Here is a 17466-nt window from a genome sequence, read left to right as displayed (position 1 = left end):
TCAGCAAGATACAGCAACAACAATAATGAATACATCTTAACTGCTTTTGAAGAACAGATTTCAGTGTGGTCAACTCACTCATTCATGGATTCTGCATCACAAGGGACCTTTAGGCAGCAGCAAAGTGGCATCGTTTAGGCTCTTGGTGTACATAGAATTGTCTATGTAATTGGTTTCCATGTTTGCTGCATTATAAGGTCGATAGATTTAAGGCGTGGTTATCCAAAGAAAACGTGTTGGTGATCCCACACTTCAGACCCTTAAGATTAGTACAAGAGAGGTCCATGGGAAGAAATAATTGCAAGTGGAAAATGGAGTTGAATGGCAGACCAAGTATCATATCTTGGGGGCAATCCACATCACAATAGAGTATTAGATGTATTAGAATGTATGAAAGTGGATAAATTTCCAGGTCCTGACAAGATATAGCCAAGAACACTGCACGAGTCTAAAGAAACAGTTGTGGGGGACCCTGGCTGATATTTTCACATTGTCGTTAGCCATGCATGAGGTCCTGGAAGACTGGAGGGTAGGGAATATTCAGGAAGGGCTGCAAAGAAAAACCTAGGAACTGAATGTGTTAACGAAGGTTCTGTGAGATAAGATATATGTGCATTTGGAAAGACAAGGTTTGATTAGGAATAGACAGCATAGCTTTGTGCATGGGAGATCATGCCTTATAAATTTGTTGGAGTTCTTTGAAGTGACCAGGAAAGTTGATGAGGGCAGGACTGTTGACTTGGTCTATATAGATTTCATTGTAAGGTTCCACGTGATAGGCTGCTCTGGAAGATTAGATTGCATGGGATCCTGGGGAAGCTGGCAAATTAGATACATAATTAGCTTGATGGTAGGAAGCAGAGGGTAATAGTGGAAGGGTGCTTGTTGGACTAGAGGCCTGTGACTGGTGGAGTACCTCAGGGGTCTGTGCTGGGCCCATTGTTGTTTTGTTATTTATATCAATGATTTCAATGAGAATGTACAAGGCATGATTTGTAAGTTTGCAGATGACACTAAAATAGGAGGTATCGTGGACAGTGAGGAAGGTTATCAGAAATTGCAGCAGGACCTTGATCAGCTGGGGAAGTGGGCCAAGAAATGGCAAATGGAGTTTAATATAGATTTGTGACGTCTTGCATTTTGGCAAGTCACATCAAGGTGGGAATTTTATGGTGAATGTTAGGGCCTTAAGGAGTGTAGTGGAAGAGAGGGACCTTGGAGTTCAGGTGCACAGATCTTTGAAAGTGGAGTCACAGGTAGACAGGACAGTGAAGAAGGCTGTTGGCACACTGGCCTTCATCAGTCAGGGCATTGAGTATAGAAATTGGGAAGTTATGTTGCAGTTGTACAGGATGTTGGTGAGGCCACACTTGGAGTATTGTGTCCAGTTTTGGTCACTTTGCCATAGGAAGGATGTTATTAAACTGGAAAGAGTGCAGAAGAAATTTACAAGGATGTTGCCAGGACTCTAGGGCCTGAGTTATTGGGAGAGGTTGTACAAGTTAGGACTTTTTTCTTCAGAGCATAGGAGACTGAGGGGTGAATCTTATACAAGTATATAAGATCATGAGAGGCATGGGTATGGTGGAAGCACTCAAGTCTTTCTCCCATGGTTAGGGAATTGAGGACTAGAGGGTATTAGTTTAAGGTTAGAGGGAAAGAATAAAAGAGATCCTGAGGGGCAACTTTTTTACATAGGGTGGTATTCATGTGGAATGAACTGCCAGTGGAAGTGATTGAGTGTTAAAATATTAACAACATTTGAAAGGCATTTGGGCCAATACATGGAAAGGAAAGGTTTAGAAGGATATGGGCCTAGTGCAGGGAAATAGGGTTAGTGTTGATGGGCGTTTTGGTCAGCATGCACCAGCTTGGACCAAAGGGTCTGTCTCTGTGTTGTAGGACTCTAACTCTTAAGTAACCCCAAGATTAGTAGGGCATAGTTTGGATACCCCAAACTGAGTCTTGCACGAAAAGATTGACTATCTGGGTGATGGTTTGGTGAACTGCGGTATTGATGAACCTGTACCCCAGCAAGGAAACAGAACTTTCAAAGCTTGTATGAAAGGAACATTTGTTTGTATCTTTGCAGATAACAGAAATATACCACATTGGACAGCTGCATTCAATGCTTGGGCTTCTTGGCAGGATGCATTGTTTTCTCGTGCTCCGTCAAATATGTCTGCATTGCATATTTTCTCATAATTACAATATTTTCAGTATCGTTGCACAATTTTGTTTTCTTCCCTGACACCCTCCCCATTCCATCACACAGCAAACATATAATACAAAATATCTGGTCAGATCCTTCCTAGCAGTGTAATTAGAAACACTATATTCTAAATGTTATATGATACAATAAACAATCAGCCTTTCGACTAGTTTATATTTTAGGCTGCAATGATTTCATCTCGTGAAGTTGTGATTGGTGTAATGCAGCAGCAGGGGTTCCCCGGTAAGGGCATCCTTGGTTTCCCTGTGCTGCTGGGATCAGTTTCCTGCATCGGTTTTGTATAATTGGTTTTGTGGCAGAGATTCCGAATCCATGGAAAAAGAGCCTGGAAATGAAAGGCTTGAGGTGAAAGCATGAAATTCTATTACAGCACTTGTCACAGCCATCCTGAGGTCTGCCTACTGAGCATAATGTCAGTCTGTTATGCTGAAGTAGTACAGGGGACTTCTGAGGTGTTCTGGCCAGTCTTCTTTGGCACTTCATATCACAAAATCTGATCTCATCTACGTCACCTTGTTATTTGTAGAGAGCTTGCTGTGCACAAGTTGGAAACCACTTTTCCTGTGTTGCATTAGTGATTGTTCAAAAGTACTTCATTGGTGATAAAATGTTTTAGCCTGTCCTGAGTTTGAATAAGATGCATATAAATGACCTGTCTGTCTTCTGTTGTCTAGTGCAGTCTGCTTCTGACAATTTAGTCATATTTGCAGTAAAACATTGAAATTAGTCACTGAGTTGAGGGCAATATAATGCAACAAATTCCAAAATGGAAATTGGTATTCCTTCATTTTCTTTGGGTCAAAATCACGAAACTGCACGTGTTGAATTCTAAGGGAAACACTTTCACTATAAAGACTGTAACAATTTGAAGATGATTTGGAGGGGCTGGTGTTGAACTGGGGTGGACAAAGTTAAAAATCTCACGACACCAGGTTATAGTCTAACAGGTTTATCTGGAAGCACTAGCTTTTGGAGCGCTATTCCTTCAGGTTGTTGTAACGAAGGAGCAGTGCTCCAAAAGTTAGTGCTTCCAGATAAACCTGGTGTTGTGTGATTTTTAAGTTTGAGGATGAGTGACCATCACCGCTTTGAGTGAAACGAAAGGTGGGTAACAAATGCTGGACTTAATACAGTAAGCCACATTTCAAAGGAATATTTCAAAATTCGGGTTCAAAAACGTTTTTAATCTGTCAACTTTGCAAAGTAGATTCTTTTGACATCTCTTTTTCTACATAAAGCTGACTTGTGAAATTGAGGCTGAGGGCCACTAAAGATGCAGGAAAGGAATCTTTTTTTGCATATAACTATACAAGGGAACCTCGATTATCCGACATTTGGTTATCTGAATTTCAGATTATCTGGCAAGATCGCAAGATCCCGATGCTTAGCTAAACTGTTATCTGGCATTCAATTATTATCTGGAATTCGATTAACCGAACAAAATAATTCCCGGTTGTGTACTTTGGATAATCGAGGTTCTTCTGTACTGTATTTCACTCATCTGGGAGTATTTGCAGTTGCTCATTATTGTCCAATTAATGTCCTGAACTTGATGAACCCACAAATTTGCTAGAGAAACAAGAATTAGTGTGTGAGCACTGAATTGTAGCAATGCTGTTCATGGGTGCTTGAAAGAAGAGACAACTGTCCTTTTTTCCACAGTTGTAGATGGATAGTTCTCGAGTTTACTACTGTTACTGTAGACCTTCCTAACCTAGCATGTAAAGGGCATTTATTATTTTTATGCTGCTCCAGTCCTCAACTGTACTCTGAATATATTCAACAGATTGTCTGTCTGAGTAATAATTTGGCTGCACATTGTCCATGAACACAAACATTTTGAGACAGCAGTTGGAAAAGGGCTGTGCAATAAGTATGTACAAACACAAGCACTTTGCAGTTGCCTCCTTTTTAATACCTGTTAAGGTTTGAGCACATATCAGTTATTAATTGTTGTTGTTCCAACTGCCCACCTCATCTTATTTGGTAAACAACTAATTTGGTATGTATTGCCATGTGTTGACAGATGTTGAAACCTAATGTGTTTTCTATTCCTTTTTTAAGCATATAAACAGAGAAACAAAAGATAGGAGCAGGAGGAGGACATTTGGCCCTCCGAGTCTGGTCTGTCATTCATCACAATCATGGCTGATCATCCAACTCACCCTAATTCTGCTTGGTCCCCATAACCTTTGGTCCCATTCACTCCAAGTACTATATCTGGTCGCCCTTGCATGTATTCAATAGTTTGGCATCAACAACTTCCTGTGGAAATGAATTCCATAGACCCACCACTCGTTGGGTGAAAAGATGTCTCCTCATCTCCATCCTAAATGGTCCACCCAAGTCCTCACTCTGTGACCCCTGGATGCACCCACCATCAGGACCATCCTCCCTGCACCTATACTGTCTAGTCCTGTTAGAATTTTATAAGTCTCTATGAAATCCCCCCCTCAGTCCAGCAAAGAAAATCTCCTTGTATGTCAGTTCAGCCATCATTGGAATCAGCCTGGTAAACCTTTTGCTGTACTCCCTCAAAAGCAAAAGCATCGTTCCTCAGAAAAGGAGACCAAAACTGCATGCACACTATTCCAGGTGTGGCCTCACCAAGGCCCTGTACAACTGCAACAGCACATCACTGATCCTATGCTCAGCCTCTTGCAATGAAGGCTAACATACCATTTGTCTTCACTCCCATCTTCCAGTTTAAGCCAGTCAGGAAGCAATCTGCTGCCTTGGTTTTGCTTGCAAAGTGAATAAGGATGTTGTGAAACTTGAAAAGAGTTCAGCAAAGATTTACGAGGATATTGCCAGGGTTGGAGGATTTAAGCTATGGGGAGAGGCTGAATAGGCTGGGTTTTTTTTTTATCTGGAGCATTGGAGGCTGAGGGGTGACCTTCAAAGATTTATAAAATTCATGAGGGGCATGGATAGGATAAATAGGCACAGTCTTTTTCCTGGGGTGGGGGTATCCAGAACTAGAGGGCATAGGATTAGAGTGAAAGGAGAAAGATATAAAAGGGACTGAAGGGGCAACCTTTTCACGCAGCGGGTGGTGAGTGTATGGACTGAGGAAGTGGTGGAGGATGGTACAATTACAACATTTTAAAAGGCATCTGGATGGGTACATGAATAGGAACGGTTTAGAGGGATATGGGCCAAGTGTTGGCAAATGGGACTAAATTAGGTTAGGACATCTGGTTGGCATGGACATTTTGGACCGAAGGGTCTGCTTCTATGTTGTACATCTTTATGACACAATGAATAGCCTTGCGTTTATCCAAATTATACTGCATCTGCCATTGATTTTATCCACTTGCCCAGTCTGTCCGGATCATGCTGAAGCATATTGCACCTTCATCACAGTTCACCCTCCCATCCAACTTGGTATCATCTCCAAACTTTGAGATGTTACATTTTGTTCTCGCATCCAAATTGTTAATATATTGTGAAATTGCACTAATAGGACCTAGCACCGATCCCTGTGGAACCCACCAGTTACTGCCTGCCAATTTGAAAAGGACCCATTAATTCCTACTGTTTCCTCTCTACCAACCAGCTTTTCACCCATCTCAATATACTTCCCCAATCCTTTAATCTTGCTCAGAAATCTCTTATGCAGGACTTCGTCAAATACTTTGTAAAAGTCCAAATATACCATGTTGACTGGCTCTCCCTTGTCAACTCGTTACATTTTCATAGAATGCCAACAGACTTGTCAAGCATGATTTTTCCCTTCATAAATCCATGCTGACTCTGTCTGATCCTGCCACTTCTTTTTAAATGCTCCACCGTGAAGCCCTTTAATGGACTTAAGAATTTTACGACTCTCGAAGTTAGGCTTATTGGACTATAATTTCCTGTTTTCTCTCTACCTCCCTTTTTGAATATTGGAGTAACATTAGCTACTTGTCAATCTGAATGGAGTCTCTGAGGTGTAGAATCATGGAAGATGACTACCAATGCATCTACTGTTTCGAGAGCCACTTCCTTAAGTACTCCGAGATTTAGATTATCAGGCTCTGGGGACTTATCCACCTTCCATCCCCTCAATTTTCCCAGTATTCTTTCTTCACTAATATTGATCTCCCTTCGTTCTTACCTCTCTCTGCATCTTGTATTCTCCAACATTTCTGATATCTATCTTGTTTTCTTTCCTGAAGACAGAGCCAAAATATGTATTTTGATTGTTCAGCCATTTCTTTGTATATTATACTTCTTTCCCCTCCCCACCCCCTGCCCCACCACGTTTCTGTCCCTAGAGGACCTATATTTGTCTTCACCAATCTTTCTCTTCATGTACCTGTAGAAACTTTGGGTCAGTCTTTATGTTCCCTGCAAGCTGACTTTTCCCCTTAGTCAATCATTTTGTCCACCTTTGCTGAATTTTTAAACTGCTCCCAATCCTCACAGCTATTTTTCTTTGGCCAATCTGTATGCTTCTTCCATGGATTGGACACGATCTCTAATTTCCTTTGTAATCCATGGATTGGCCCTCTTACCCATTTTGCTTCTGTGCCAGACAGGAATAAACAGTTGTTGCAGGTCCTCCATGCATTCCTTGAATGTTTGCTGTTGTCTATCCGCTGTCATCCCTTTAAGTAACTCTCCCAATCTATCTATGTAGTTGTGTAATGGTTTGATGATATGAATGTTAATTGAGAATTTATGTTGGTGTGTCTATACAGGAGAAATTTGAATTTAGTGTCTTGTCTCATTGTCAGCATCGTCCTGTTTCCCACCATCAGTCGAAGCAAAATGCTCAGAGACGCTTAATGGTTTTACCTCCTTATTCCGGGCCCTCAGAGTGGAATGACTGCCCAAGTGCACAGAGAGACATGCGTTCATGATCTTCTCTGGAATAGAGTTTCTCAATGAACTATATAGTCATTTTACAGGGAGGAGCATCCAGATACGGCAGCATACATATAATTGGGTGACTGCTACAATCAATGAGTGTCAGTAGCAGAGACCAAGCCCTTTAATGTTATATAATGAATGTTCTTAACCTTGTTAACTGGATTCACACAATCGATACTTTTCCCCTTGTTAGCTGATCTTGTGTACTGAATGCTTTCAATATTGTTAAATGGTTCTGCATAATGACTGCTTTTGCACCTTGTTAACCCATTACTCTTGCCTCAGCACCTGATTAAGTGCAAGTTCTTATCTGATCTGAGTCATGCTCAGCTGAACCTCTTGTTTAACTAAACTCAGAACTAACTACTATTAGGTAGGAACTGGGGCGCCTAAATTGAGAACAGATGTTCTCAGGGAAATGCATGACAGACATGTGGAGGTTGTTTAAGAAGCACTTGCTGGACGGCAGGGAAAGATTTAAGTTGAGTTTTGTGAAACAAGAGGTTCAGCTGAGCATGACAGGTTTGTCCGACTGAGGCAAGGAAGGGGTGGTAGGTTGAAAGAACCTTGGGTGGCAAGTCCAGAGGAAGAAGGAAGCTGAAGGTTGAGGAGGCAAGGATCAGACAGGGCTTTAGAGGTTTGCAAGGTAGCCAGAAAGGAATTGAAGAATGGACTTGAGAGCGAGAAAGGGACCTGAAAAAGCTTTAGTGGGTAAGATTAAAGAAAACCCTAAGGCATTCTACGCACTTTTGTGAGCATCAAGAGGATGGCCAGAGCAAGGGTAGGGCCGATCAGGGATAGTGGAGCAAATTTGTGCCTGGAGTTGGAGGACGTAGGGGAGGTCCTTAATGAATATTTTACTTCATTACTCACTAATGAAAAGGACATTGACAGTTCGGAGGACAGTGTGATCCAGGGAGATAGGCTTGAACGGGTTAATGTTAGGAAGGAGAATATGCTGAAAAATTTGAAAAACATAAGGATAGATAAATCTCCTGGGTCAAACAGGATATACCCTAGGATACTACAGAAAGTGAGGGAAGAGATTGCTGCACTTTTGGATATTATCCTTGCATCCTCATTGTGGGTGCAGAGGAGATTGACCAGGATGCTACTTGGACTGGAGGCCATGTCTTATGAAGAAAGATTGAGGGGCTAGGACTTTCCTCATTGCAGCAAAGAAGCATGCGAGGTGACTTGATCGAGGTGTACAAGATGGAGAGGCAGAGATAGAGTGGATAGCCAGAGACTTTTTCCCAGGGTGGAAATGGCTATCACCAAGAGGGCATAATTTTAAGGTGATTGGAGAAGTGTTTAGACGTGCTGTCCAAGATAGGCTCTTCACACAGTGTGATGAGTGCGTGGAATGCAATGCGAGCAATAGTAGTAGACTTGGATACATTAAGAACATGTAAGGAACATGATAGGCATATGAAGGGTATGCAGTTTAGTCTGATCTTAGAGTCAGATAAAAAGTCGGCACACATTGAAGGCCGAAGGGCCTGTCCGTGCTGTACTGCTCAATGTTCTATGTAGATGTTGGTCAGCACACCAGGATGTTCAAGTGATGGCATGAAATGTTTTTCTTCCAATGACTAGGCAGTTGAAGCCTCCGATTAATAGCTTTTCTGAAAGATGGCACTGACCGTTAATGTGTTTGTGTAGAACATGTGTTTAAGGTGCTCAAGTGGGACTGACTCCATAGCTTTGTGACTCTGAAATTTGTGTGAAACCCTCCGAGGCTGGTGTGAGTCATATTTAAGAGCTTTATTGGGAAAGCATCAAAATTAGCTGATTTACGAGTGAGGGTTTGAACATATATTTCATATGCAGTAAAATGATGCATTCTTAAGGGTGTATAGGAGACTTATAAAAACTGTAGTCAGTGGCTTGGTTGGGGGGGGGGGTGTAATCTCTCTCTCCCTCCTGTCTATCTGTCTGTCTCTTACTCTCGCACACTCTCTCTCTCGTGCGCACGCTCTCTCCCGCGTGCACTCATGCTCACACACGATTCTGTTAATACCAAGTGCTAAATGAGGTGGTTGTAGCTGTTGATTGCCCTCTGCAGGGGTTCCTCAGTGTAGTATCCCGGGCCCATCTGTTTTCAGTTGTTTTATCAATGACCTCTTCATAAAATCAGAAATGGAGATGTTCTCTGCATTTCTGCTTTGCTACTGAAGCAGACTGTGTTCATGTGCAGCAGGACCTGGTCAACACTCATGCTTGGGCTCAAAATTGGCAAATAATTTGATCCATAGGTGCTAGCCAATTACAGTTTCAAACAGGAGAGATTTTAATCATCTTGCCTTGATGTTCACTTGTATTACCATTGCTGAATTTCCCTCTGTCATCATCCTGTGGAGTTGCCATTGACGACCTGACCTGATCTGAACCGGAGAACCCAAATAAATGCTGTGGCTGAAGGAGCAGGCCAGGCGCTAGGAATTCAGTGTGTGATTCACCGCCTGTCTTCCTATGCCTGTACACAAGTAGGGTATTAAATCAAGAATGTGACAGAGTGCTTTCCACTTGCCTGCATGAGTGTAGCTCCAAAAACATTTGAAGCTTGATACTATCCATACAATTTGGCCCACTTCCATCCATCACCTTCGATATTCACTGATGCACAAATAAACAGTACAATAACTGCTGTTAAATATGCACAATGGCAACTGACTAAAGCTCCTCCGATAGCACCTTCAAAGCCTGTGTTCACCTAGAAGCACAAGGCCAGTAAATGCCTGGAACGCAGTGACTTCCAAGCCACATTCCATTCTGATTTAAAACTATTCTTGCAGTTTTTTCACTGCTGTGGGGTCATAATCCGAGAACTCCCTCCCTGACAGCATGGTGTTCCTACATCCTAAGAACTACAGTGGTTTAAGACCACAATGTCAGGTCAGTTAGGAATGGGTAATAAATGCTTGCTTAACCAATAATAGCCTCATCCCATGAATGAATAATCTAAAAGTTAAGTCCTTTTTTTCCTTTTAATTTTGGGTGAAAATTTGCAAATAGACATTTCAGCTGCTTCAAGAGATTTTTCATGTCCCTGGTTTCATGGAATATTGTTTTTAGATATTTTGTCCTTCCCCCTTTTTACTTCATGGATGACCACTGCCTTGGAGTACTTTGCTCATGTATCAACCTAAGTGATCAAGGTTATTGATAAGTTATTTTAAAGGTGGAACCTCATAACTGATTGCAATCATTTTTTCATTCAGTGTGATTGCTGATGCCCTATATTGTGAGCACTTTACTGGTCATTGTTCTTTTCCTGATCTCTGGTGCACTGAGCTGTAGGCTTCTGTTGCTGACATCAGACTTGGTCTAAACCGCAGATTAAGTCTATGCTGCTTGGACAGTGTGGCTTAGAACAATACTTGCAGTTTCATTATTTGCTAAACTGTCGTAGCTTCCTGAGATCAATTACAATTGAGAACAGATGGCAAACTGAGGAACAAACTTTTTCTTGTTGATCACTTGAACTGTCAGAATTTGTCAGTATTTAATGCAATACATTTTTGTCTTGGTTCCTTTTTCCCTCTCCCACATTACATCATTCCAACACCAAATTAGTTGCCAAATCTTTTTGTATTACTTTGATTTTTAGATCAATATAGTAAATCAGTGCCAGTTGTCTGTTTTTGTTCAAAGTAATTGATGAATTTTACTTTCTTCTTTGACTCCTTCCCTGCAGCTGTCCCCTTTCCACCAACCCATCGCTTGACATTTGATGAGGTCTTTGACACCAATGGAAAACCTAGGGTAGATGTTCTGAAAAATCATTTAATTAAAGAAGGTCGGGTAGAGGAAGAAATTGCACTTAGAATTATTAATGATGGAGCTGAAATCCTGCGAAGAGAAAAGACCATGATTGAAGTGGAAGCACCAATAACAGGTAAGGAGCCAGATAGCTTCCTGTGCTGTGGTATACACTCAGTAAATCTCTTGCTGATTTAAAATGTTGTTTTCCTCACCTCACCTTCCTCTCACCCATTAGTAGTCAAATAAAGACAAAACCAAGTTGGTGTGTGCGCCCATATGTCTGTCGGGTGAGAATTCCTATTGGAGCTTCAGTTGGGTTTGATGCTGTCCTCTGAATGTAACAGGGTGAAATCAATGCCAAATATGTAAAACAATGTTATAAACTAATCTATAAATGATAAAAATCCAAATGAAGGATAATTTTATTAAAGAAAGCAAGCACTTTCTTTGCTATAAAGAAGAAAGAAAATGTTACAAATATTATGTCACAAACAATAACTTCAATTGGTCTGTTGAAGCCAAATCCTTAAAATGATAAGAACCTTAAATTGGCCTGTTCCTAACTGCTCCCTATGAATAGTATTTTTTTCTAGGTGCATTCTTCACCCAACTTCCAAATGATTGTACACAGGTTGTAGGCCTATACGCTGTAATGCATGGTGGCACAGTGGTTAGCACTGCTGCGCCTCAGCGCCAGAGACCTGGGTTCAATTTCCGCCTCAGGCAATTGTGTGGAGTTTGCACATTCTCCCTGTGTCTGCGTAGGTTTCCGCTGGGTGCTCCGGTTTCCTCCCACAGTCCAAAGATGTGCAGGTCAGGTGAATTGGCCATGCTAAATTGTCCCATAGTGTTAGGTGAAGGGGTAAATGTAGGGGAATGGGTCTGGGTGGGTTGCTCTTCGGAGGGTCGGTGTGGACTTGTTGGGCCGAAGGGCCTGTTTCCACGCTGTAAGTAATCTAATCTAATCTAAATGATATTGTGGAATTTGCTCCTTTTTCTAAATCGAGACATTAAACTTAATAATTTACTGGTTAATTAATTGTAAGATGACTTAGTGGGAGTAGGAGCCACACTGTACAAACCAAAAGTTATTGATTGAAGGTCAGTATGGAATTAGCTAACTTTTTTTTTAAAAAAAAAAGTTTCCATGAATTGAGTAAGACTAGCAAGGTCAGCATTTATCAATCCATGCCAGCCCTGGAAAAGGTGGCGTTGAGCCACATTCTTCAGTGCATCTGTATATGTGTTGTTAGGAAGGGAGTTCCAGGATTTTGGCACAGTGCATCAAAGCAATGGTGATAGCTAAAAGTTAGAATGATGTGTGGCTTGGAGGATGCCTGCAGGTGTTGGTGTTCCCATACATCCGTCACCCTTGTGTTTTCTAACTGGTAGCTATCACGAGTTTGAAAGACATTTTAGAAAGTTTGGTTAATTCCTGTACTGCATCTACTTAGTTATATACACTGCTACCACTGTACACCAGTGGTGGATGGGGTGCCAGTTAAACAAGCTGCTGTTGACCTGGATATGTCCAGCTTCTTGAATTTTGTTGGAGCTACATTCATCCTGGTTAAATGGGTAATATTCCATCACAGAAATGATTTGGCCCCTGTTAATTATGGCTAAGCTTTGGGTTTGAAAGGAGGGGAGTTACTTGCTGCAGATTCCCAGACTTTGACCTGTCCTTGTAGCCATTGTCTTCACATGGCTATTCCAGTTTATTTCTGGTCAGTGGTAGTGTTAACCTCCAGCTTGTTCATAGTGGGTGTGTTTGAAACGTCATTTAATATGAAAGAAGATGGTTAGGTTCTTCTGTATCTTGAGATGGCATGAATATTACTTGCCACTTAACCAATCTGGACGTCGTCCAGGTCTTGCTACATAATGGTGCAGACTGGATGAATTTCAAAAAAATGCTAAACTTAGTACAATCATCAGTGAACGCCACTTGTGGGTTTCTGCTGAAGGGATGTTCACTGAAAAGTTTGAAGATAGTTGGATCTCGAACAGTACTCCTGAAAAACTCCTGTAGCAATGTTCTTGGGCTGAGATGATTGAGCTCCAACAGCTGCATCCATTTTCCTTTGTGTTCATTATGACTTGAACCAGCAGAGAGTTTCCTCTTTGATTCCCATTGACTTCAATTTTGCCAGCATTCCTTAAAATCAAAACAGCATTTAGTGTCATCGAGATGTACAGCACAGAAACAGGCCCTTCGGTCGAACCCGTCCATGCCGACCAGATATCCCAACCCAATCTAGTCCCACCTGCCAGCACCTGGCCCATATCCCTCCAAACCCTTCCTATTCATATACCCATCCAAATGCCTCTTAAATGTTGCAATTGTACCAGCCTCCACCACATCCTCTGGCAGCTCATTCCATACACGTACCACCCTCTGCGTGAAAAAGTTGCCCCTTAGGTCTCTTTTATATCTTTTCCCTGTCACCCTAAACCTATGCCCTCCAGTTCTGGACTCCCTGACCCCAGAGAAAAGATTTTGTCTATTTATCCTATCCATGCCCCTCATAATTTTGTAAACCTCTAGAAGGTCACCCCTCAGCCTCCGACGCTCCAAGGAAAACAACCCCAGCCTGTTCAGCCTCTCCCTGTAGCTCAGATCCTCCAACCCTTGTAACATCCTTGTAAATCTTTTCTGAACCCTTTCAAGTTTCACAACATCTTTCCGATAGGAAGGAGACCAGGAATGCATGCCGCAACATGACCTCCCGACTCCTGTACTCAATACTCTGACCAATAAAGGAAAGCATATCAAACGCCACCTTCACTACCCTATCTACCTGCAACTCCACTTTTAAGGAGCTATGAACCTGCACTCCAAGGTCTCTTTTCTGGATTAGTGGTGCTGGAAGAGCACAGCAGTTCAGGCAGCATCCGACGTTTAGCAGTAAAATCGACGTTTCGGGCAAAAGCCCTTCATCAGGAATAAAGGCAGAGAGCCAGAAGCGTGGAGAGATAAGCTAGAGGAGGGTGGGGGTGGAGAGAAAGTAGCATAGAATACAATAGGTGAGTGGGGGAGGGGATGAAGGTGATAGGTCAAGGAGGAGGGTGGAGTGGATAGGTGGAAAAGAAGATAGGCAGGTAGGACAAGTAATGGGGACAGTGCTGAGCTGGAAGTTTGGAACTGGGGTGAGGTGGGGGAAGGGGAAATGAGGAAACTGTAGGAGTCCACATTGATGCCCTGGGGTTGAAGTGTTCCGAGACGGAAGATGAGGCGTTCTTCCTCCAGGCGTCTGGTGGTGAGGGAGCGGCGGTGAAGGAGGCCAAGGACCTCCATGTCCTCTGCAGAGTGGGAGGGTGAGTTGAAATGTTGGGCCACAGGGTGGTGTGGTTGATTAGTGCGGGTGTCCCGGAGATGTTCCCTAAAGCGCCCTGCTAGGAGGCGTCCAGTCTCCCCAATGTAGAGGAGACCGCATCGGGAGCAACGGATACACTAAGTGATATTAGTGGATGTGCAGGTAAAACTTTGGCTGTGGAAGGTTCCTTTAGGGCCTTGGATGGAGGTGAGAGAGGAGGTGTGGGGGCAGGTTTTGCAGTTCCTGCAGTGGCAGGGGAAGGTGCCAGGATAGGAGGATGGGTTGTAGGGGGGCATGGACCTGACCAGGTAGTCATGGAGGGAACGGTCTTTGTGGAAGGCGGAAAGGGGTGGGGAGGGAAACATATCCCTGGTGGTGGGGTCTTTTTGGAGTTGGCGGAAATGTCGGCGGATGATTTGGTTTATGCGAAGGTTGGTAGGGTGGAAGGTGAGCACCAGGGGTGTTCTGTCCTTGTTACGGTTGGAGGGGTGGGGTCTGAGGGCGGAGGTGCGGGATGTGGGCGAGATGCATTGGAGGGCATCTTTAACCACGTGGGATGGGAAATTGCGGTCTCTAAAGAAGGAGGCCATCTGGTGTGTTCTGTAGTGGAACTGGTCCTCCTGGGAGCAGATACGGTGGAGGCGGAGGAATTGGGAATACGGGATGGCATTTTTGCAAGAGATAGGGTGGGAAGAGGTGGAATCCAGGTAGCTGTGGGAGTCGGTGGGTTTGTAAAACATGTCAGTGTCAAGTCGGTCGTTATTAATGGAGATGGAGAGGTCCAGGAAGGGGAGGGAGGTGTCAGAGATGGTCCAGGTAAATTTAAGGTCAGGGTGGAATGTGTTGAAGTTGATGAATTGCTCAACCTCCTTGCGGGAGCATGACATGGCGCCAATGCAGTCATCAAAGTAGCGGAGGAAGAGGTGGGGACTGGTGCTGGTGTAATTACAGAAGATCAACTGTTCTATGTAGCCAATAAAGAGGCAGGCATAGCTGGGGCCCATACGTGTGCCCATGGCTACCCCTTTGGTCTGGAGGAAGTGGGAGGATTCGAAGGAGAAATTGTTAAGGGTGAGGACCAGTTCAGCCAAACGAATGAGAGTGTCGGTGGAAGGGTACTGTTGGGCATGTCGGGAGAGGAAAAAAGGAGGGCTTGGAGGCCCTGGTCGTGGCGGATGGAGGTGTAGAGGGATTGGATATCCATGGTGAAGATGAGGCGTCCCATTGACCCATTGTCTCAGCATGCTCCTGCCCCAGTGAACTCATCTCTACCTACCTCGACACTGTCCTATCCCCCCTAGTCAAGGAACTCCCCACATATGTTCGAGACACCACCCACGCCCTCCACCTCCTCCAAGACTTCCGTTTCCCCAGCCCTCAACGCCTCATCTTCACCATGGATATCCAATCCCTCTACACCTCCATCTGCCATGACCAGTGTATAAGTCCTGCTAAGATTTGCTTTCCCAAAATGCAGCACCTCGCATTTATCGGAATTAAACTCCATCTGCCACTTCTCACCCTATTGGCCCATTTGGTCCAGATCCTGTTGTAATCTGAGGTAACCCTCTTCGCTGTCCACTACACCTCCAATTTTGGTGTCATCTGCAAACTTACTAACTGTACCTCTTATGCTCGCATCCAAATCATTTATGTAAATGACAAAAGTAGAGGACTCAGTACCGATCCTTGTGACACTCCATGGTCACAGGCCTCCAGTCTGAAAAAGAACCCTCCACCACCACCCTCTGTCTTCTACCTTTGAGCCAGTTCTGTATCCAGATGGAAAGTTCTCCCTGTATTCCATGAGATCTAACCTTGTTAATCAGTCTCCCATGGGGAACCTTGTTGAAACCCTTACTGAAGTACATATAGATCACATCTATTGCTCTGCCCTCATCAATCTTGTTTGTTACTTCTTCAAAAAACTCAATCAAGTTTGTGAGACATGATTTCCCATGCACAAAGCCATGTTGACAATCCCGAATCAGTCCTTGCCTTTCCAAATACATGTACATCCTGTCCCTCAGGATTCCCTCCAACAACTTGCCCACCACTGAGGACAGGCTCACTGGTCTATAGTTCCCTGGCTTGTCTTTACCGCCCTTCTTAAGCTGTGACACCACGTTTGCCAACTTCCAGTCTTCATTGAGTGTGATATCAAAATCGGTCACTCATCACCTCACTGGTCGAAATCAATTCTCTTGTCAATGCTTGAGCCGAGTGGCCCTGCTGAATCCCAAAAAGAACATCAGTTACCAAGTTATTGAATTGTAAGGCACCACTTGATAAAAGGATGGAAGTTGTTGCCAATAATTCTGTTAATGATCAAGGGGAGCTTGATTGCGCAAAAAATGGCTGAATTTGATCTGTGCTGTGTTGTCGGTTAGAGATTTATGCAGGTATATGAATGGGAAAGGTTTAGAGGGATAGGGACCAAACACGTGCAAATGAGACTAGTTAATTTTGGGATACCTGGTTAGCATGGATGAGTTAGACCGAAGGGTCTGTTTCCAGGCTCTATGACTCTATCTCGACTGAATTGACTTTCCTCGGGGCATTACTATTTTCGGATCTCAAGTCACTTATTCGTATTGATTAGCAAGGCCTACAATTACTTGTGAAAGGATACATATTTTATGGCTGTGGAAATAGTTGTTTGAAAGAACCAATGTAGGATGCACCAAATAATTACCTCCTGTATTGTAAGATTCTATTGTCAGAACTAAATATCCACACATCACTTTTAATCAGAGTCAAGAATGTGGTTCTGGAAAAGCACAGCCAATCAGGTAGCATCTGAGGAACAGGTGATTCAACATTTCTAGCATAAGCCCTTCATCAGGAATGTTGACGTTTTGGGCACAAGCCCTTCATCAGGATGCCTACCTTGAAGTTCTCCTCCTCCCTCTACAAGGATCTCTGTGAATCTCTCTCTCACTGCACCCCTCAGGTCATCTCCTCTGCCCTGAAGCTCTTCAGCCATGTCCTGATGCGACCACAGCCACATCTAGTCCTTCAGTGCCTGCCTACCGAATCTGCAGTCTTCACTTTGTCCTAGATATTTTTAATCAACCTGTTTAGATGTGTTATGACATAACTTTGGAGCAGTTCGGACTTGAACTAGTTCAGAGGGGCACTAGCACTGTCCCACAAGAGCCCCACATCATTTACATAAGCTGGCTGTTGGTTCTGAGAGATAATATAATATATATATAGTAACAAACAGCTATAAAACAGTGATAATGTTTAGATTTGTGTCCCATTCTTAGCAAGATTGATTATTTC

General features: G+C 43.3%; 1 protein-coding gene across 4 annotated transcripts in view; it reads left to right on the top strand.

Moving 5' to 3' along the window:
* Nucleotides 1-17466, top strand: part of LOC122541750 (serine/threonine-protein phosphatase 2B catalytic subunit beta isoform) — a 121492-nt gene that overhangs the window by 43225 nt on the left and 60801 nt on the right. For all 4 annotated transcript variants that reach the window (XR_015754249.1, XM_043678657.2, XM_043678659.2 and 1 more), the window contains exon 2: nt 10794-10994. Coding sequence is in view for 3 of the 4 variants with exons in the window: in XM_043678657.2 (XP_043534592.1) it covers nt 10794-10994 (201 nt within the window). In the remaining variant the exon portion in view is untranslated. The remainder of the gene's footprint in view (nt 1-10793; nt 10995-17466) is intronic.

This window comes from Chiloscyllium plagiosum, unplaced genomic scaffold (assembly GCF_037043375.1).
Source record: "Chiloscyllium plagiosum isolate Xiang-an unplaced genomic scaffold, Cpla_swu_hap1 HiC_scaffold_43, whole genome shotgun sequence".
NCBI lineage: Eukaryota > Metazoa > Chordata > Chondrichthyes > Orectolobiformes > Hemiscylliidae > Chiloscyllium > Chiloscyllium plagiosum.
This window is presented reverse-complemented; position numbering and strand designations above follow the sequence as displayed.